Source organism: Thalassophryne amazonica, chromosome 1, assembly GCF_902500255.1.
Source record: "Thalassophryne amazonica chromosome 1, fThaAma1.1, whole genome shotgun sequence".
Taxonomy (NCBI): domain Eukaryota; kingdom Metazoa; phylum Chordata; class Actinopteri; order Batrachoidiformes; family Batrachoididae; genus Thalassophryne; species Thalassophryne amazonica.
The window spans coordinates 64,105,591-64,128,790 of record NC_047103.1 but is presented as its reverse complement, the minus strand read 5'-3'; the positions used below and the strand labels follow the sequence as shown (position 1 = coordinate 64,128,790).

The following is a 23,200-nucleotide window of genomic DNA, read 5'->3' as shown; positions in this document are numbered from 1 at the left end:
TTTTCTTTGTTTAGGGCTGCTAAAGTGATAATACACACTGTAGAAATTGTGGAAAATCTAATTTAAATTTCTTAATTTTTCACAGGACAAAGAAAGAGGAGAGCCAGATAACCGGCCGCTGCCACCTCCTCCTCGGGATTTTACTGCTGTGGAGCATTATGTCCTCAGTTTAGCTCCAGCCCTTGAAAGACTGCCATTTCATGAGCTAGAGATAGTCAAAATGCAAATTCATAAGGTCATATTTGATCATTCCACAGTTATGCTCAATTTGGAACATTTGCCCCCCCCCCAATAGATTTCTTTTTTTTTTTTAACAATATAAATTGACAGTTTTTCAAGGGATGGACCTAAACATTATCTCCATCCTTCTCTCCCTCCCTGTACTTGTCTTTGTAAATTTTGTTCCAGTCATACAACTCCAGCCTACCAAACAATATATTTCTCAGTATTTTTTTTTCCCTGACAACTATGGTATAATTTCATGCAGTCAATCTAATACATAAGTATGACATTTTCATTTATCCACCAATGCATAATAATAATATTAATAATAATAATAATGTACTTTTGTAATGGTGTTAGAAATACAAGGTTTTTCACTTGGGTTTATCTCAATTTATTAAATCCATTATAACACACAAACAAACAATACTTTAAGACTTTTCAAGAAGAAAGAAAGCCACAACAGTGTTTTCATCAAAGTTTTAAGTGGTAAAGTCAGCAATGGTGAAGAAAGAACAAAATAATTGCACTCTGCAAATATAAAAGACAGAACAAATAATGTAGAAAATGGGTGAAGTTAAGGTTTGCCGTTTGTATGTCTGTGGGTGGCTTTAAAAAAAAAAAAAAGAAAGAAAAAAAGAAGAAGCAGTTTTTAGTCCTGAGAAGGACTGTTAAATCACTCAGTGGGCTGCCATGGTAGTGCTCCCTCCGCTGTGAAGAAGTCTTTAAAGACGTCCCTCACACGCCGTGCCTCTGTCGAGGAGTTGTTGGCAGCTACTCGGCCCAGGCCTGGCAATGGCTCCTCCCCACCTGCTGGACCCCACAATGTCGGTGTCTCATCATCCACTGAAGCCCGCAAGAAGTTGTGTAGCACACATGTGGCCTTCACACACTGCTCCGCAACTTCTGTGCGCACCTCAATGAGGCGACGATACCACCTCCACTGGGAGGCCAGAATGCCAAAGGCGTCCTCCACCACCAGCCGGGCGCGGGACAAGCGGTAATTAAATGACCGCTCCTCCGATGACAGACGACTACGTCCTGGGAAGGGCCGCATCATGCACCTCCTCAGCGGGAACGCCTCATCCGCCACGAAGACATAAGGCTGGGGTCCTCTGTCTGCAGCTCCAGGCAGGAGCTGGTCAGGAGGCAGATGGAGTGTTCCATCCTGCAGAGCCTGACCAAAGGCAGAGTTGGCCAGAATACTACCGTCACTTGTCCTACCGTACCCTCCAACATCAATCACCCGGAACCGATACCGAGCATCCACAACAGCAAGGAGCACAACAGAAATATGCCCCTTGTAGCTGTGGAACAGGGATCCTGAGATGGGAGGTGCTTGGATCTGAACGTGCTTTCCATCCACAGCTCCGCAGCACAGGGGAAACTGCCACCGCTGGTAAAACTCCTCCGCAATGGACCTCCAGTCTTCAGTGGTGGGCACAGCCATGAAGCTCTCCCTGAGGCAGTCCCAGATTGCAGTCACCATCTGAGGGACAATAACACTGACGGTAGATACTCCCACCGGGAAACTATCAGCGATAGTTTGGTAGGAGTCCCCTGTGGCCAGATACCTAATCAAACAAAAACAAACAAGTGTAAAATATACAATGTCATGTAAGCAAGAACACGCAAAATATATATGTATATAAAAAAAAAAAAAAAACGAAAAAGGTCATTTTTATTAGGAAAATAAAATGAAACAAATATAATTTTTGATATATATTGACCATTTTCTTATTTATTCTTGTTGCCACTGTATGTACAGACTTTTCAACACTGTCATGTTCCCTAGTAATTGTTCTCAGAGACTTGCTTTGAATTAAACTTTTGTACTATTTTTATATCCACTAAATCCCAGCACGACACACTCATTTCATTTTAGCATTAAAAAGTACATTTAGTCAAAAGGAGGCAATAAATCATTCATGTTTATAATAAGAGAACATCAAAAAAGAAGTGAGTATTTTTTGGTTAATAAAGATGTATAAAGTATCAAACACAATATTTAGCAGACATTAAGTTTATAATATATTCATCACTAAATATGTATTATATACTCATTTTTTACCAATTTACTTGTGGGGCACTGCCTGAAAGCCACTAGATAGCGCTACTGGGTGGTATTCAATATCTTTGTTAAAGTAGACCTGCATTGAAACAAATGCAGTCAGATCTTTGGACCAAAAAATGACATATTCAGGGCTTAATTTGAGGGGGAGCAAGCCGGAGCGCACTCCGGAACCTCGGACGCGCGCTCCGGAACCTCGGACGCACGCTCCGGAACCTCAGACGTGCGCTCCGCCAGTTATTTATAGTGGATCCGTGATCCGCCACCTCTCTTGACTAACAAAATATATATATATATATATATATATATATATATATATATATATATATAAAAAATCACCACGATTGCTCTCACTGCCAATCACACCGCCGCCCTCCTGCCTGCTGTGCGGAATTGCGCCAAATCTGGCAACAGGTCCAGAGGCTACGCTCGCCGTTTTGATCCGGATGTTGACCGCTGCCGCAGAGCTCCGTGGCCACCGAGAGAGGACTTGGATTCTTTGCAGGTCCCGCATCCGTACCTCCGGAGGCAGTGAGTGAAGGGAGAGCCGTGCATTGTGTTCTGCGTATGTCCGTTTATAATCTTCTCGCACAGAAGAAAAAAGAGAGTGTTTACACAAGAGAGAAAAGTGAGAAAATGTTAATGCCTGTTTGAGAAAAGTGTGTAGTGAGGGGTTTTACAGCCTTAAAACATCTATAATAAGTGTAAAAAATAGCGCTACTTTGCGGATTTCCGCCGCGTTCACACCGGGCACGATCAGACGCTACAAATTCGCGGGGGTCACGTGGTGATGGACGCGCCTCCTTCGCCCGGTGTGTCACTCTGCTTGGGTGGACTTTCGCTACGAAAATTCGTCCCGGTGCATCATCAAATAGGAGGAGCTTCCATTCCGCTCGGCATCAAGTCATCATGACGGACCTTGATCACACGGAGCGAGTTGTTGTGAAAAGCTCCCAATACAGAGAGTATCATTATTTGCTGCAGGAGCTGCGTCTGGATGATGGCCGCTTTCAGCGGTACTTCCGCCTATGCAGGACCCAGTTTGAGGACCAACTGTCCCGTTCACACGCGCACATGTAAACAATAAAAAAAAGAAAGAAAAAAGAAAGAAACTCCACTTCTTGCTGCAGCTCGCTCTTCCTGCAAAAAACTCTGTCATAATTGTGTTTAGAAACCAGTCACCATTTGTTTTATTATACATCTGTGTAGTTAATTAATAAAATATTCTCCACACAGACGATTCCCTCGCACGCGCACGTATAAAAACAGAAAGAAAGAACGAAACTCCGCTGCTTGCTGTGAGGCTGCTCCTCGCTCTTTCCCCCCCAAAAAAAACTGTCATAATTGTCTTTAGAAACCAGTCACCATTTGCTTTCTTATACATCTGTGTAGTTAATAAGTAAAATAATCTCCATGGATGATTCCCTCGTGCACGCACGTAAAAAGAAAAAGAAACTCCGCTCCCGCTGCTGTGGGGCTGCTGCTCACTCCAAAAACTCTGTCATGATTGTGAAATAAAGGACAAAAGAGACATAAGTCCTGCTCACAGGCTGCTACCAGAGACAGGACATGTTCACATCCTCAGTCAAACTCCAGACATCTCCACGTCACTACATATTCAGTCCCTGATTGGTCATCACGGCGCGAAGAAACGAAAAAGTTCAGATTTTTCAACTTGGGGAGGAGGGCAACACGATGTGACGTGATGCAATATCGCGCCACAAATGCGCAAAATGCTCAAAATCGCTTCACTTGCGTCGCGCTGCGCAGTTTGGTGCCAAAACGCGTCCTTACATAGGGATTACATGGCAACCTGTGGCTGCAGTCGCTCGCGTCGCACCCGGTGTGAAGGCGGAGAACGTAACTCCCGCGATAAACGAGGGACCACTGTACATCATTAAACAGGAATTTGTACTCTATCCGGATTTGGTGTGACTAGTGTTATTAGGCCTACAATACATGCCCAGTTTATTTTCGGTGTGGCGCACAGCGTTGTTCGCAAGCACCCCCCTCCGCCCTTCTTTTTTTTTCTGCACCGGAGCCACCCATCCTCTGGGCTCTGGGACCTCCCACTTTACAAATTAAGCACTGCTTATATTTACACATAAGATCCCTCTGAATGTAGTAAAGTAAATCTGCAAGCCCAGATCTGTCATTCAACGGAGAAATCTTAATTTAAAAATGACACATTTACAGCTAAAATTTAGCCCTCCGCAAAACTGTCAGCACATCCGGGATGCTGCCGAGACGTCAGAGAGAAGACCCTATCCCAGAATGCATTGCGCGCGCCAACTGTAATTTGTGGATTTACGTCAGTTTGCATCTCTTACAAGAGCACCTTTTTATTGTCTTATACAGAAGGATCGACTTTTTTTAAAACTTCATATTGTCTTGCGGTACGTTTGGTGAGTATACATTTCTTTTATTGTTGCTTGAAAATGATTTTTGGGGACTTTTTCATACGCCCATTTGATTGAGTGGTGTCGCTTTGAAAATCTACTGTCTTTAGCCTCCGGTGTTACCATCGCAGGGTATGGATACGGGACCCGCAAAGAATTCAAGTCATTAAAAAGATATAATCCTCTCTCAGTGGCCACGGAGCTCTGCGGCTCCGATTACCGAGACCGTGCGGCGCTGTGGATTTTGCCACAAGAAGTCTGTCCTTGCGGGCAACAGGTGTCACCGGCCGCTCCGCATCAAAACAGCGAGCGTAGTCTCTGGACTTGTTGAAAAGTTGGCCGCACCTCCATTCAGGAGACACGGAGGTGGTGCCGGCTGCACAGCAGACATGAGGGCGGTGTGAGTGGCCTGCTGCGGTGTTTACCGAGCCTGCAGACTCGGTAAGCGCATCGGAGGCAGTGAGTGCAAGGCGTCGGAGAAGAACGTCGCCCGTTGTCGATGTCGCTGCTGATCTGAGCATGCAGAGCTGTATCTTGCATTCATTGCAGCTTACTTTTGGATGTTGAACCCAGGATGTGTATAACAGTAACATTACTAACAGATAAAATCAATTTCAATGCGGGATTGGACTGAAGGCGCGAGCGCTCCGTCTTCTGCCTCACGTCACTGCAACGTCCCGGATGTACAAACAGTTTTCGCGGAGGGTCAAATTTTAGCTGCAAATTTGTCATTTTTAAATGAAGATTTCTCCACTGAATTACAAATTTGGGCTTGCAGATTTACTTTACTGCATTCATAAGGGTCTTATTAATACATATCAGCTATTTCTTTCTGAGATCTGACCACATTTATTTCAATGCAGGTCTGCTTTAATAACAATCTATATTATTATCAAAATAGTTATTATCTGAACCACATTTTACCAGGAAATTCCCATTATGAATGATTTATTGCTTTATGGCAATCGTATGACAATTTACCTCTGTTGCCATCTGTCTGCCCAGTGTATTTTTATATTTTGGCGGACTTTGATTATTGATTTAAGCGCGGAATATTTAGATAACACATTTTGGATATATTGGTGTATATTTGTATTGTAGACAGGTTGTTTTTACTAACCGAAGACAGATGGAAAGGCGCTCCGCGGCAGGGATAGACCGTCTGTAATTGGTGTCCTGGAGGCGGATGGTGGCTCCAATGCGGGACAGGAGGTCCTCAAACTGAGTCCTGGAGAGGCGAAAGTACCGCTGAAAGCGGCCGTCATCCAGACGCAGCTCCTGCAGCAAATAATGAAACTCCCCAAATTGGGACCGTCTCATGAAGATGTTGTGAGCCCAGCGACGGCGCCGCTGGCGACGTTTTTCAGCTTTCCACAACAAATAAAGCAAAGCAACTCGCTCCGTATGATCCAAGTCCGCCATGTTGACTTGACGCCGAGGCGAGCGGACTGGAAGCTCCTCCCATTTGATGACGCATTGGAGCGAATTTTCGCGGCGAAAGTTGCTGCTGCTTCTTCTTCTTCTTCTTCGTCTTCTTCGTCTTTCGGCTGTTCCCGTTAGGGGTCGCCACAGCAGATCAACCGTTTCCATCTCACCCTGTCCTCTGTATCTTCCTCTGTCACACCAACCACCTGCATGTCCTCTCTCAGCACATCCATGAACCTCCTCTTTGGTCTCCCTCTTCTCCTCCTGCCTGGTGGCTCCATCCTCCATCGCGGCGAAAGTTGCACAAGTATAAATTTGTGAACTGTTCAAGTCGAATTGCTTGAATGGAACTATGTATCACGTATAACTGACACTGCTGTTGGGAAAACTTGTTTTACATCTAACGCTCGTAAAAATAACAAAAGAATTCGCGCCCTATTTCAACAGGATATAATATCTGTGCCCAATGTATTTTTTTTTTTACTGGCGAAACTTTGTAAATGATATCTGGAACTAGAGCTGGTCGATCCTCCAAAAAACTTATGATAAATAACAAAATGAAAGATGTAGCGTTTAAACTTTTGCATAGAATTTACCCCACTAATCAATATATGGTAAAATTTCTCAAAAGCTGTTCTTTTTGCAAAAAACTCCTGAAACTATTAGTCACCTTTTATGAAACTGTCCAGTCACGAAAATCTTTTGGAAAGATTGTCAGCAATTTATCAGTAAATTTGACTCTGCTTTTTTATTAAAATTTGAACATGTAATTTTTGGTATTCACACGAAAGGCCAAAAGTTTTGTAATCTGAAAATAAAAAAGATTGAAAAAATAAATTTTGAAACTGAAAATTCAATGTTTGTTCTTGAATTTTATAATCATTTCAAAAGTATAAATACATTTTTGATTCAGCTCTGTAATTATTTTGATCAAATAATTTTTTTAATTCATATTTTTTTTCATGTTCAGATCTTTTTTTCACTTTCAGATCTTATTTTTTCAGTTTCAAAATTTTGGCCCTGTTTTGGTGTGGGAGGGCGTGGCTTCGATTGAGAGGGGCGTGGAATTGTGAATGACAGCAGAGCAATCAGTCCTCACATGATGTTGCTTTCAGGAAACTTGGGTACTTTGATAGATAATGACTTAACACTTTCTCTCCACTGTATTGTCTTGATACCTGTAAATAAAGTGATGCTAAGGACAAGGATGTCTATTACAAGTAATTCTAGGCGACTCTTGGTCATTTTTGATGTTTAAAAACTGGAAAATATGCAAGATTGTAAAAACGATGTGTCCCAAATCCACACAAGACCATGAACGCAGCACAGCATCGCTGCATAAAAATGAGGCAGGTCGCTCATTTTATAGGCTGCCAGCAGTTATTGTGCATTAAGCAGGGGAGTGTTACGAGCTTTCTAAGTGACACACAGAGAGACATGGCTCAGCAGATCTGAAGGAAGCCTTAATATGGCCAGAACCAAGCAGACCACCTGTAAATCCAAATCCAAAGCCGTCCGGAAGAACACTCCGGCTACCAGCGGTGTGAAGAAGCCTCACCGTTACAGCCCCGGCACTGTGGCACTCCGCTGCTACCAGAAATCCACCGAGCTGCTGATCCACAAGCTGCCCTTCCAGCGCCTGGTGAGAGAAACCGCTCAGGACTTCAAGACCGACCTCCACTTTCAGAGCTCCGCTGTGATGCTCTGCAAGAGGCCAGCGAGGCTGACCTGGTCGGCAGCTTGTGGATCAGCAGCTCGGTGGATTTCTGGTAGCAGCGGATCTCTCTCAGCGCCTCAGTGCTGGGCCTGTAACGGTGAGGCTTCTTCACACCGCCAGTAGCCGGAGCGCTCTTCCGGCTTTGGCTTTGGATTTACGGGCGGTCTGCTTGGTTCTGGTTACATTAAGTTTACGCTGTGAAACTGCCGACCACTTTGTTACATCGTCATTAAATTCACTATCTGGTACAACATACGGATCCACTGAACCAACTGCTACACATCGATCACAATTAAAAGCTTTATCTCGAGAGTTTAAAGCCTCGAGATAAGCTTTCATTCTCTCTGTTTTCTTTCTTTCTTTACAGAGCTGAATCAAGACTGCTTTGGAACACCAGCGGCTGTGTGTTTCTCCAGGTAAAACTGGAGATGCGTCAGGAAGGGCATCCGGTGTAAAACTTGTGCCAAATACCAGTGCGGATCTGGCTCTATCTGCTGTGGCGACCCCGAACAAAAAGGGAGCAGCCGAATGGACAACAACAACAATTACAGAGCTGAATCAAAAATTTATTTAAACTGAAAAATGTATATGTTACACTTATTTTTATTTTGATAATACTTTTAAATTATTAAAAAATTCAAGAACAAACATTGAATTTTCTGTTTCAAAATTTATTTTTTCATTCTTTTTTTATTTTCAGATTGCAAAACTTTTGGCTTGGATTTAGCTCCATACCCCAAGCAGAGCAACACACCAGGCGATGGTGGCGCGTCCGTCACAATCTGTGGTGTCGCGTCACGCCTGTTGTGAACGCGGCTTAAAATATTTATGAAAACATGGCATTATGTGTCACCTACACTTTAAATTTCACTTTTGCTTGGATCTACCCTGGTTGATTAGCAGAGGTGTCAAATCCAGCTTCAGAAAGTAAAAGTCCAGCCACATATTTGTTCCATTTTCCCAATAAACCAGCTGATTTTAATTAGTTCAGCTCTTCAGGCAGGTGGATGAGCTAATTATTGAGAGCACCTGTTTTAGGTGCACAGGTAGAAGCAACACACGGGAGGGTTTTCACTTTCTGAAGCTGGATTTGACACCTCTGTTGATTAGTAGAGTCATTTTGAAATTTCAACCCAAAGACTAACATTTTTTTTTAAGTGCTTAGATGAATTTCTCATGCTGAAAAAAAAACACACTAATATTATCAAAATTGGCCATGATTAAAGGTTTTTACCAGTTTTTCGTATCAAGTTTGTTTACCTTTTGATATTTCAGGTCATATCACCCTCATTTGAGGTCAGATGCATAACAAACTGCATATTTTGGAATCATTCTGAAAAGATGAGTAACTTGATATGCATAGTGACACAAATGGGACAATTTTAAATTTTGACCCTTGTTGTCCTCTCCTGAAAATGCCTGGAAGTTTGAAGATGGCAGCAAAGTCAAAAATGTTCAAAATCCATCAGGGAACTCAAAACCACTTTCGAACCTTTACTCCCAGAGTTTGGTCATGGGGTCTACAGGCTGGTCTTCGACTAGGATAGCTCTGTGTGTGACAAAAAAAAAAAAAAACCTCAACACACCTCTCTGATTCTGACACACCAGTTAACAGGCTAACCTTGGTTCAGGTGTTTCTTCAGTCACATTTTTGGAGACTGTGTAACGGAGGTCAGCAGGTGTCGCTGTGCAGATGTAGTTAGTAAATCTCACTCCCAACAGCTCAAAAGGATTCTCTGGTCACAAGGCCAGAGCCCTGGGTTTTAGCCTTCTGGTTAGAGAGTCCGACTCCCATGCCGGAGCTCGTGAGTTCGCGTCCCGAGGGGAGTGAATGGGCGGAGTCATAACAACACAACGCAGAGTGCAGCCGCTACAACTGCACAGTGGTTCTCCTACTGGTTTGCTTTTGTGAGGACAGCAAAGTTATGAGCTGCTTATTTCTTCAGTAATCATGCATTAACTGGATCTACCACCTGCTAAAAGTGCTAACATACAACATTATAATAAGACAAGAGTTTCACTCAGTTTGTATTGTATTGTAGTGTTTATATTGTAAAGGCTTGGTAAAACAGTTGCATGTTCATTCCTTCTTATGAGCAGCTGTAAAATGATGTTTTATGTTAATTTATGTTTTTATGTTTCATTATAATCGATCAGACGAGCTGCGCTCTGATGCGGTGCGCTGACACTCTCACTCATACTCATGTAGTGTTTTTGAATTGTTTGTGCAATGTTCACGTAATCAATACGTGATGGAGATTTTGAACATTTCAAAATTTTCTTTGCGCACATGCAAGAAGCCGCACACAGTTTACAGGTGTTTACAATGAGTTTACGAGTTTACTCTCCTGCACAGCAGAGTGTGTGCAAGTGCATGGATCAAAGTCATGCAAGTGTCAGGGTGCCTTTAGATGATCTGTTAGAACATTTCACTGCACAACAAGACAGGTTAACTCAGGTGTTTGTAATAAAATACTTCAAACACAGCAAAAACACAACAGCGAGTGGCCACTGTCGGTGGTCGGAGGCTATGAAAGGAGTCGTTAGACTCAACAGCTGTCACTCAAAGCAACCACGCCCACAATTCTATTGAACTTTATGGCTTAAAATGTCTTAAACTAAGAGGTTAGAAAAGAATTCACCATCCGTACTGTTTTCATAGAGGCGGAAACTCTCTGTAGAGACCAAAACCGTTTTTTGTAGAGGACTGTCATTCTAAAGTCAGACATTTTAACACAGAGTCCTGTGGGCTCTGTTTTGGAGCCAGCGTCAAGTGGCCAATCAAAGTACTACAAGAAAACTGACTTCCGCATTGGGGCCAAAGTACGTGATCGAAGCTTACCACTGGGTGTCAACAAGGCACTTGGAGTAGAGCACTCAATGAACTCACATTTTTCCAAAGTTTAAAATCTCATGTAATTATGGTAACACATTCTTTCACGATAACTTACAACAGATATTGCTGGTGATATGATTAAATGGCTTTAGAGACTGTTTACCCATTGGTGGCAGTCATACTGTAAAGTTTCAGTGAAGATTAAACATCTGCCTCTGTTGTTCATTGTTGAATATGGTAACTAGAATAGCATTTTTATAGAGCTTTTTTGATCAAAGCACTTTACAGTGAGGTCTCACCTTCACCCACTCACACACTCCAATGTCAGAGTGCTGCCACACAAAGCATTCACTATACACCAGAAGCAACATGGGGATTAAGGACCTTGCTCAACAGCCAGCCCTGAGTGACATTTTGGTCTAATGGGGGTTTGACCCGAGGATCCTCCGGTTAATAACCCACTGCTTTAATCCCTTGACCATCAATAGTGTTTGATTAAAAAAAAAAAACACTACACCTGTATCTTCGCTGGTTCTGTGAACAATAAACAAGTGTCACTTATTTGTCTAACTTACTAGAGAGGCTTCTTTATTTTTCATTGTATACATTATTAATACTGCATGATTTTGGTTTTATGCTTCTTTTTTTTACTGTAGTGGGTGATCAATATGTTAACAATCAGAGCCGGTCTGGGATTAGACACTAGTGCCAAGCAATGCCACCTTCACCACTCAATTAAACTGCCGTGACACCCAGGTCGACCAACGATCCATCTCCACCGCCCAAAAGTAGCCATCTATGTGCTACAGTCATGTGATGTGTAATTGTCTCCTTGGACTTTTACATTTTCTTTTGTTCTTCCTCACCACTGACACACCTGTGTACTGGATCATAGTTAAGCAAACCACATGGCCAAAAGGTCTAAGGTGACATTCCCTCACATTACAAGTACACTTCATCTGAGTTTCCCTAATGACAGAAAGTCAGAGAGCCCTAGCAGTACTGAAGACATCACCATAGGTCAGTGGTTAGCATGTAAGTCTAACAGCTGTACAGCAAACCTGGAAACACCACCCTGAAGACTTGGACTTTCATTCTTCTACAAAGATATTGGCATTGCCACACATGACTGTCAAGCAACTTCATGACTCCATAAGGTCTTCCCAGACATGGTTCCTCTGTTTTGCCAACTTTGCAATCTCATAGAGATTTTACTCGTTCACAGCTCACTATCTAATCTAATCTAATCTAATCTAATCTAATCTAATCTAATCTAATCTAAAAGACAAGAGAAATCTGAGATTTCTGACATCCACCAATCCAAATCATCTCTAAAATTCAGTGAAGTCTTCCATGCCCGAGAATCCGTGAAGTAGATTTGACATAATCCTTCAAAGCGCATATAAAGTAAAATCTTGATCCATAATATAGATCCAGACCACCTCCAAAATTGAATGGAGTCTTCCATGGTGTAATATCTATCTGCGATAAAAAATTTTGTCCAAATCCTTGCAGTAGCCTAGTTTTGATGTAATCCCGCTGACACAGACAGATAAATAAATAAATGGCAATGATTTTATTATGTCCTTGGCGGATGTAATAACTCACAAAAACCTTGACTCCAGAGATATTCAACACCCTGGCACAAGAATCACCATTATATATGATGTTGTTCATAAAGTTCCCACCTTGACCCCAGATAAATATATAAATAAATTAGTAGATGGGATTCATCAACGGTAAAGAAATGGACTGGAACTAAGCTAGGTACAGGGTTCCAATGAATTGGAACATAGTTTGCCATATTTCTTCAGACATCTTTGAAGTAGGTTGCTGGTGTTATTTTGAGTGTACTGTGGATTTGTTTATCTTCTGGGACGGTCAAGCTGTTTGCTCTCATTCAGTCCTTTGTCAACTGAAGGATTTCTTCAAAGGAAAAAGTGATCAAAGCTTTCAAAGGCTTAAATGCTAACAATGTTACATTACATTGTCAGGGTTGTCAAAATTCTGAACTTAACCTTTAGTTAATAACAAACGGGAAAAAAGGTAGAAATTACTGATCATTTTAGTTCAAAATCTATTAAACTCCTCCAAGATATACACAAAAATTCACTTGAATACAGAGCATGCACGCAGGAATCAGTCATTCTTGCAGCCTGGTAGATACATGAAGCCGTAAACCTCTATTCTTAATGTATCTTGCAAACAGAGAGAAAACATAATTGGATGGGGTATGAAATGCAGTATGGACTCGCAGGTATGGTGTTATCACCCTCCCCGCGGCACTATTTTATGTGTCAGCCTTCGATTAAAAATAAGAGACTCCTCTTCTCATCCTGTCGTAAGGATCAAGTCAAATTAATTAGATTGAGACTGGGGCATTGTGGGTTGGCAGCATATTTAAAAGTGATTGGAAAACATCCAGACGGGTTGTGTCAGTGCGGTCAGTTGAAAAGTGTTCGTCATGTTTTAATGTGCTGTCCTATGTATTCTAGTGATAGGCGGAAGTTGTTTAAAGAGTTGTCAGACTTTGGACTGACTGTGTTTTCTTTTAGGTCAATTTTTTCTGAGAGCAGTTACTCGCATTTAGTGGACAAAGCTGTGATTAAGTTCCTCCATTCCACCAACCTCTATTTGAGAGTCTAACATAAGATAAAGTATTTAACTATTACCTGTGGGGGGCAGCATTATGCTATGCCAGCGTACAGCCTGCCGGAATCTATTAGAAGAAGAAGAAGAATAACCCTCCCCGCCAGTTGGGTGCGCTGTGGTTCCAGCAGGCTGCGGGAGCTCGTGGACTCCTTTAACTCCGCTCACATGGGTGTCTGCTGTTAGCTTAACCGGCTGCACAACTTTCTGCCACGTTAACGTTCAACTTTTGATCCAGTTTTCACGACTTGTCAACGGTGTAGCGAGAAAACCTTTCACAGAGCCTTTGTTTATTTATGCCCTACACGTGTTAGCATAGCTGTCATATTTAGCCGTTGCGTTTGTGTCGAGTTAAAAAAAAACAAACAAAAAAACGCTATTTCTTGAGACTAAAGATGACAGAGGAACTTGAACAAATTCTTTCTCGGCTGATACAGCCTGACAATGCGGTTATTCAGCAGGTAAAATAACAGCAAAATTACTTTTTTTTGTTTGTTTAACAGCATGCTGATGTTATATTTAATTTTTGAAGAAGAGGTAAACGCGGAGCCTTGCCTTTTATTTGTGTGAACATGTCATTGTCTCCTTTCAGGCCACTGTGCAGCTGAAACAGGCTTTTAAAGATCCTGCCATTATTCCAGCTCTGTGTGCTGTCATGAGCAGCTCACAGAACCCACAGGTACTGTCAGCTCACCACACTATAAAAGCTCCAAATGTCAATGATTCGGATCCTTACCTCTCACTTTGATACACATTTTGAATAATTATGTGGTTAAATAAATGGTCATTTGTGTCTTTTACAGTTAAATGTGATTGAGACTTTGTCATAAACATCGTAAACATCCTCAAATTATACACTTGTGTATGTATCAACAACCCAAAGAACACGTTTAGTGCAGCAGAACGGTAAAATAATAGGGCAGCGCAGTCTCGTTTGAACCCCTGCGTGATATCACAGGATTTGACCACATGTGGGGACAGCCAGCACTACTATGGCAGAGACTAATCCCTGGGAGGAGTGTGGGAATTTCAGCACAAACCATTCAGCCCAGCTCGGTAAACTTAAAAGCATACTCGCTGCCACCTAGCAGACATGCCGGTTTACAATGGCTTCTGCTGAAACCCCCATTTTAGTTTCTCCCCACAAACAGCGTCACTTCTAAAATGGTGTACGAGGTCTGTTAGAAAAGTATCGGACCTTTTTATTTTTTCAAAAACCATATGGATTTGAATCACGTGATTGCATCAGCCAAGCTTGAACCTTCGTGCGCATGCATGAGTTTTTTCACGCCTGTCGATTGCGTTATTCGCCTGTGAGCAGTGGTCCACCCCTCTTGTCGGATTTTTATTGCGAATAAATGTCTGAACGATTTGGAGCTTTGCTGCATCAATTTTTTCCAGAAACTGTGAGAGACCTCCAGGTGGACACCATTCGGAAAATTCAGATGGCTTTCATGGACGATTTTATGGGGATTACACAGATTGAGTGCTCCAGCCGGTTTAAAGACCGCCCACAGCTGCTGAGAGCGCGCCGTGCTCCAAGCACCGATCGACAGGCTGAATCAACCAGATCATTTCCAACGTGAAGGCTTTGTTGATCTGGGACGTCGTCTGATTTACACAAAAATGGCAGGAGACGTGGACATCAGTACTTTTTCGGCACATTCCACTGTTACAGGAGTTTTTTTCATGGAAAGAGAAGCGGAGGGATGCGCCACGGAGCCGTTCATGGTGTGGCACAAAACCACCTCCGTGTTGGTCTCACAGGACGGCTTTGAGATGGCTTTCAGACGGCTTTCGGTGGCTTTTCAGTTGTGTGACTATCTGAGAAGTTGTGGATGAGCCTGGACATGCCAGAACATGTCCTGTGAGGCTTCATCACGGTGTTGCTTTGCGCCATGCGGCACCGCAGCGACGCGCGGAATTCCTTCGCTCCTCTTTCCATGACAAAAACTCCTGTAACAGTGGAATGTGCCGTTCATTTCCAAACTGAACGCTGTGTTTTATCTGGGGTGTCGTCTGACTAGCCCAGGAATTGCGGAAGACGTGGACATCAGCACTTCTTCGGCACATTGAGACAGACGTGCGGAGGAATTCCGCGCATCGCGGCGGTGCCGCATGGCGCAAAGCAACGCTGTGATGAAGTCTCACAGGACATGTTCTGGCATGTCCAGCTCATGCACAATTTCTCGGATAGTCACACGACTGAAAAACCACCGAAATTCATTTCAAAGCCGTCTTGTGAGACCAACATGGTGGTGGTTTTGTGCCGCGCCATGAACGGCTCCGTGGCGTGTCCCTCCGCTTCTCTTTCCATGAAAAAACTCCTGTAACAGTGGAATGTGCCGAAAAAGTACTGATGTCCACGTCTCCTGCCATTTTTGTGTAAGTCAGATGATGTCCCGGATCAACAAAGCCTTCACGTTGGAAATGATCTGGTTGATTCAGCCTGTCGATCGGCGCTCGGAGCGCGGCGCTCTCAGCAGCTGTGAGCGGTCGTTAAAACCGGCTGGAGCACTCCTTATTCTGTGTAATCCCCATAAAATCGTCCCTGAAAGCCATTTAAATTTTTCGAATGGTTACCACCTGGAGGTCTCTCACAGTTTCTGGAAAAAATTAATGCAGCAAAGCTCCAAATCGTTCAGACATTTTATTCGCAATAAAAATTCGACGAGAGGGGTGGAACACTGCTCACACAAAGCCTGCTCACAGGCGAATGACGCAACCGACAGGAGTGAAAAAACTCACGCATGCGCACGAAGGTTCAAGCTTGGCTGATGCAATCACACGTGATTCAAATCCATATGGTTTTTGAAAAAAATAAAAAGGTCCGATACTTTTCTAACAGACCTCGTACTGTTTTGTTTTCGGTTGCTATCACTGAAGCAGTCGCGAAAAGTGCAGTTTTTTCGATTCCCAGTGGAGAAGTGAAGACGAGGCAAATGGGAGTGGTCTTGTTGGTAAGTGTTAGCCTACACACCTAGCCAGTGACAAAGGTCAGTTTCAGTTTGTACAGGGGTTAAAAGTTGCTCCAATTTTGGTTTTAAAAAAAAAAGAGTAAATTATTGGTTGACCTAATAGGATTAATAAATGGAATAGTTTTGACTGTTGAATGCTTGGACTCCAAAGTAAAAGTCAAACAAGGTCGACATCCATTGGCTTCCATGACATATGTTACCCCGTAACATGATAACTAACCATAACAGATGGGGCAAATTATTCCTTTTTAAACTCCTATTAACTCAATTTTTGACACCATTTTTGCTGTTTTTAGCCTGTAACTCCAGAACATTCAGTCACAGATAGTCCAAACTAAACCTTTTTGGAATCGTTATGATCAGACAAATAATGTGGTATTTTCAACATGATTGGAGCATTTATTAAATTTTGACCCTGTGTAATTCTTTATTGAACCTTGTCGGTCATTAGAGGTCAGCTCCAGGATGTCTCCATATCTGAAAAGAAACATTAGTTAATTTAGAATATGTGTGCCAACTTCTATGCTTTTATCACAATAAGAACAGTTGTTATGGAAATTTTGGCTAAGCTGCACCGCTATTACGTCTTTTGACATTTGAGCTCTGAGTCATAAACAGACTGCAGCACATGTCCACTTTCCACCGCATAGTCACTTTTTCCTTTGCATTTTCAGTTTGTTTGCGTATAATTCTCCCAAAAACTCAGAGAAAGTGCTATATTTCTGCTGGGGACAGATGAGGTCTGTCCCCAGATGTAGAAAAATTGCATCATATGTGTCATATTTGAACCCTTAAGCACCCACCCTCAAAGGAGACTGCGCTGCCCAATTGTCCATGTTTTTTATAAATCATGAAGTTTGGCACACACATTCTAAATTAACTGTTTATTTTCAGATGTGGGGGCATCCTGGAGCTGACTTCAAATAACCTACAGGGGTCAAAATTTAAAAATAAAGTATTCCAATCATATTGAAAGGTATACCATATTATTTGTCTGATCATAAAGCTTCCGAAAAGATATAGTTTGAACTATCTATGACTAAAAGTTGTGTTTAAAAACAGCAAAAACAATGACAAAGGTCAATTTCAGCGTGTACAGGGGTCAGAACTTAAATTTGCTCCAATTTTGGATGAGCTAATAGGATTAATAAATGGAAACGTTCTGACTGTTTAAATGTTTGATGTCCATTTGTTCAGAGAAATGGCTTTTCTCCAGAGTTGTAATCTTTGTGGTCCCCTGTGTGGGAATCTATAATCTCAAAGGTTTTCTGCGGTGCAGAGCTTTTGAAAATTTGAGATCAAAATGGGGTATTCTGAGGTTTCTTCAAGGACCGGAAGAACAACAGAATGTGAGAGCTGCACGAAATAGGTCATGCTTATGCATTCTTACTGTCATTTTGGCACATTGTTAGTACTTAGAAAAAAAATACACTGTTTATTATGAACAGACTTATTTCTTGGCATCAATCCATATAATAAAAGGGAAGTGGCCTCTGTGTGTTTGTGTATCCGGAGCATCTTTTATCCTTTGGCACACTTGTGTATTTTTTCATGAGGATTCAAGTCTTGAAAACAGCAAGGTGATTAGACCAATATTTGTTGTGAAATTGAAATTTTTTTAAAAACAACGCTGTTTATGATGCACTTCCCCAATAAGAGCCTGTATTTCAAAATAAAAGCCTGTGAGGTTGCTACAGACCTGACAGAATTCATCAGTCTGTCCATCCTCTAACATCTGAGACAGCAGATTCAGTTATGGATATTTTCTGTATGCTTATGACCACAAACCAGAATTAACATGTTCAGACTCAGGAGAAAACAGCAGAATTGTGTTACACAGGCCAAAAAAAAGAAAAAAAAAAACAAAACAAGAAATTTGCTATAATGTGAACACTACTGTCACAGTGCAAATATAAAACTTCAGTTATTTGTAATTTCTTTACATAGAATATTGTACTGGTTAAGCAGCTTCAGAAAAGCTGATTAACAACAAAAATTCATTTTAGAAAATTGAACACAACTGAAAACAGATTAAACCTTCAATAAAGACTTCCGTAAAAGCCAAGAAATTTTTCTGTCAGTACAAAAAAAAAAAAAGTAGCATAACTGTAAACAGATTTCTCCAAAAGTCAGCTGTCCTGTGTATATAGTACAAATGACCACATCTAGAACCCGTGGTTCCCAACAGGTCAGTGTCCTAGTGTTATGTATTCACGGAAGAATGGATTGCAGAGCAGAATGTTGTGTGCTAGGAATAACACTTAAAAATGATAAAAAAAAAAAAAAAAAAAAGGCATTTCAGCAAGGGGCCGCACAGCCAAAGCAAGGGGACATGGCACCCCTATTTCCTGGTTTAGAAAACCCCGGATCTCTTGATCCCAAGTACTTCTCCTTCCCAGACGAGTTTCTTTACAATAGAGCATCACAAAAACTACATGTGTGAACCACTATCCTTCTTTTCTGATCAGTTAATTTGGGTGAATCACTCAAAAAAATGGGCACCTTCTGCCTGCCATTGCTGTTGTCTTTATCGCAAATTGTCATGCTCTGTTTTCATTCATTCATTTTCTAGATCTGTTTACTTCACTCAAGGGTGATGAGGGGTGGAGCCTATCCCAGCAGTCATGGAGCTTGAGGCGGAGTACATCCTGGACAGGATGTCAGTCTATCGCAGGGCCACATATAGACAGACTAACACATCCTCACATGCACACACACCTTCAGTCAACTTTGATATGAATAATAATGACTTGGATTTATAGAGCGCCTTATTATTACTTAATTTACCCAAAGCGCTTACAAGTTGCATTATTATTTTATTCACTCGCACAATCACACATTGGTGGTGGTAAGCTACTAGTGTAGCCACAGCTGCCCTGGGGCAGACTGACGGAAACATGGCTGCCATCCATTCTTCGCCTACGGCTCCTCCGACCACCATCTTCATTCATACATATTCATGCCATACCAGCTTTATTTCTAAAGCACTTTAAAGGGTCCCTGCCACGCCATGATGTTTTTATATATTCTTGAAGAATAAAAAAGCTTTTTCCACATGTTTGTTTTTTTTTTTACCATAAAATTACACTGAACAAGGATTTAGACGTTTCGTTAGTCATCTGAGAATTTGTATTTACCGCCCCCGAATTGACCTACTTTATCGCTGCGATGGATGTGATGTCATGCGAGTAAATATGTCGAAGCGATGCTCTGTTTACCAATGCGCCAGACACGGACAGCGAGGGCATAGTGAGCAATTATAGCGAAGATTTAAGTGACATGTCGATTGTTTTTGAAGAAGATGAGGACGTTTCTGATTAACGAAGCAACGGTGAAAATAATGAGGGGCTCCAACCGTATATGTTTTGAGCCGTACGCGACAGACGAGGAGGATGAAGCGCAGCTGTCAGGATGAAAACAACAACAACAATGAAGGCACTGTGGAGGAGGATATAAGCCACTTACAAAACACAGAATGGTTTGTTCACCCACCACCTTTTCTTATAAATGATCATTTATTCCTAGGTAATAGACAGTTCCACCTGCATTTTGATCAGTTTGGACCTGGACAGCGGTGTGTTTGTGTATGAAAAAATTTCAGCAGCACAGCGTGCTTAAATTCAGGAGTTTGTTCTAAAATCACTGAAAACAAAGTTTCTGTATATTCTGTATATATTTAATTATTTATAAGTCAGTTTCTTGTGATTGCTAATTCTTCACTTTTTATTCAAAGCAAATGATTGCAAATCTTTATCTGAAAAGCTGTAGACTCACATGGGATGGGGGAAAAAGATTTCTAAATAAAAGAAAATTTTACTTCTATATCTGTTTTATCAGGCATAATATTGTAGAAAAATGTTTATGCTAAATGGAGACTTTCCTGTCTAAAATACACATACAGAACATCTATAATCATAAATTGTATCACATCTAATCTACTTTTCATGAACAGAAGTCTGAACATAAAACAGGCTGTTCAGTTTACATGCATATGTATATTTGGGAAAAAAAAAGTGAATTTTTTTTTTTTTCAGGTGCTCGTGAACAGTTGATGCCACTCGTGATCAAGTCGTCTTCTCATATCAGGGTCAGCTTTGCAGGCAAGTTGTCTGTTATCTCAGTAACACCCTAACTTTCAAACACCATTTTTTTTATGTATATAAGCTTTTTTATTTTTATTTTTTTTTATTAATTTTGTTTTAACTTCTGTTTTAGGACTTTGGTGGGAACCCTTCATTTTTGAAAATGAAGGGAGACAACAAAAGCAGACAAAGCAAGGGAGACCAGGGTTCAGAATATACTTTCCTTAGTGGAAAAGAGGAGGATTCACAGTGAGAAAGTTAGCCACATAGCCAACATATGGTATGTGGGTAATGGGGGAAAAAAACAGATTTGTATATTTTTATATAGCATAATAAAATGAATAAAAATACAATTTCACATAAGTTTAACATTGTTTCATTCAAATGAGAAGTGTTTTACAATTTGTTAAAAAACATTTTATTCAGTCTATTTGAGCAACATAGCAAAAGAGGTTCTTCAGATCTGCAAAACACCAAACTGACCAGAAATCCCCACCAATGATCCTTTGTCTGTTCCCAACGTGAAAGGACAAAGCTGAGGCTGATGCTGCCAAGCGGACCAGGTACCACCGAAGAGCCCAACACCTCACTCCAGAGGAGGAACTGGAAGCCAGTGTAGTCTGCAGATGGTGATGGAAAAGTACCGTACTCCTTATTTTGAATACAGCACAAGTTGGTAGTGGCACCCTTCTGTGTCTTCCCAAATATCCCCAGCACAACCGCACAAATTGCCGATATGTGATATGATGATACTTTCTGCAACAAAAAATAGCATGGACTTATGTTCAAAATAGTTCTTTCTTTTTGTATTTGAATATTGTTTTTACTTCTTTCTATAAACCATGTAAATGAAACTTTCTATTTCATGTGCTTACGTGTACTGTGGAGCGTCATGTAGGGTTAGTGTGCCACTTTGAGGACATCTGCATCCAAACACACAATCGAGAAACTAGCCAGCTGTGTAACACATTGAGGATTTTCGCCACCACGTTGCATCCATGGGCGCAATTTGGTGGGGGATAGGGGGACATGTCTCCCCCACCTTTTCAACCAGAGGGACAGAATATGGTATGTCCCCCCACCTTCTGACATATGTGTGTACTTGAAACATGCTATGCTAGTCTTATGTGCAACCCATGTCAGTCTTATGTGCAAAACCATGTCAGAATAGTATCTTTGTTTCTGCAAGTTTGTATTTTTAGCAGCATTGACTTGTTTACAACACCTGTTTCTTGTTTGTCACATTTGGAATTTTCTGGGACTGCATTTGCCAAGATTTGAAACCAAAAATAGTTGCCTCTAGGGACTAGTGTCTACACATAAGTATCAATGGACCATATGCTAATTTACTAAATTCTGAAAGTTAGAAAAGGAAATCAGAAAAACTATCTGGGACCTCAGAAAGCCCATCTGCAATTATTGCTTGATCTCCAAAATCAGTCTATGCAAGCGGGATTATGGTCAGTATGAGTGTTATTAGTGCCACTTCGTAAATTAAAGTCATGATAAGTAATTTATCCTAAACTTATGATCTGTTGTTTTTCAAACTTATGCAAAAACAAATCTTGAGAAAAAAAATACAGTATGCGATGGTTAATAATTAAGAGCCTGTTCTTTCATATTTATGAATACATTTTACCACATTGCAGTTGTTTGTTTTTTTTTTAATGACAACTCAACCTATCATTCTTTTTGAGTTCTACACATGTGGTGATACCTTATTTATACCAGGATGTTAATAAAATCAATGCTGGCTATTCTCAGAATAAAGTACTTGTATCCATAGTTTTAAATTGTATAAGTCAAATGGTGTCCACTTTATGGTCTTCTCAAAACATTAAAATTACTGTTCTGGATGCTCAGAATACATCTGAGCTTATGTAGAAACCGTTGGCTTCTGGGGGCCTGAAGTGACCCCCAGACTCCCAGCCTATGGGCTTCGGCCTTGCACTTTGTCCTCCCCCCAATTTCTAGTTCTAAATTGTGCCCTTGATTGCATCTCCGCCAAGATTGCAGAAATTTCCCTGCAACAGCAAGACGTGATCACAAGTGGCATCGGCTGACTGTGTTCACATGAGCACCGGGAAAAAAAAAAAAAAACAGAACATTGACATTTTTGTGTTTTCCAAATATACATATGCATGTAAACTGAACATGTTTTTTGTTCAGACTTCTGTTCATTCAAATTAGATTAGATGTGATACAATTTGATTACAGATGTTCTGTATGTGTATTTTAGACAGGAAAGTCTCCATTTAGCATAAACATTTTTCTACAATATTATGCGTGATAAAATTACAACAGATATAGAAGTAAAGTTTTCTTTTATTTAGAAATCTTTTTCCCCCATCCCATGTGGGTCTACAGCTTTTCAGATAAAGATTAACAATCACTTGCTTTGAATAAAATGTGAAGAATTAGCAGTCACAAGAAACTGACTTATAAATGATTAAATATATACAGAATGTGCAGAAACTTTATTTTCAGTGATTTTAGAACAAACTCCTGAATTTAAGCATGATGTGCTGCTGAAATAATCTTTTCATACACAAACACACCGCAGTCCAGGTCCAAATTGATCAAAATGCAGTTGGAACTGTCCATTACCAAGGAATAAATGATCATTTATAAGAAAAGGTGGTGAGTGAACAAACCATTCTGTGTTTTGTAAGAGGCTTGTATCCTCCTCCACAGCGCCTTCGTTGTTGTTGTTGTTGTTATCCCCTGACAGCTGTGCTTCATCCTCGTCTTCTGTCGCGTACGGCTCCAACATATACCGTTGGAGCCCCTCATTATTTTCACCATCGCTTCGTTCATCAGA

General features: G+C 41.2%; 2 protein-coding genes across 2 annotated transcripts in view; one reads left to right on the top strand and one right to left on the bottom strand.

The window, feature by feature from the left end:
* Positions 1–898: 898 nt before the first annotated feature.
* On the bottom strand, positions 899–6,114 carry zgc:194221 (uncharacterized protein LOC100191015 homolog). The gene is made up of 2 exons (XM_034166582.1): positions 5,813–6,114; positions 899–1,796 (listed from the first exon to the last, which is right to left on the bottom strand). The coding sequence occupies exons 1-2, from the start codon at positions 6,112–6,114 to the stop codon at positions 899–901; spliced, it is 1,200 nt and encodes a 399-aa protein (XP_034022473.1).
* Positions 6,115–13,454: 7,340 nt separating this feature from the next.
* Positions 13,455–23,200, top strand: part of ipo4 (importin 4) — a 93,665-nt gene continuing 83,919 nt past the window's right edge. Inside the window, 2 exon segments of the mRNA XM_034171129.1 lie at positions 13,455–13,780; positions 13,912–13,998. Coding sequence (XP_034027020.1) covers positions 13,715–13,780; positions 13,912–13,998 — 153 coding nt within the window. The 5' untranslated portion in view covers positions 13,455–13,714.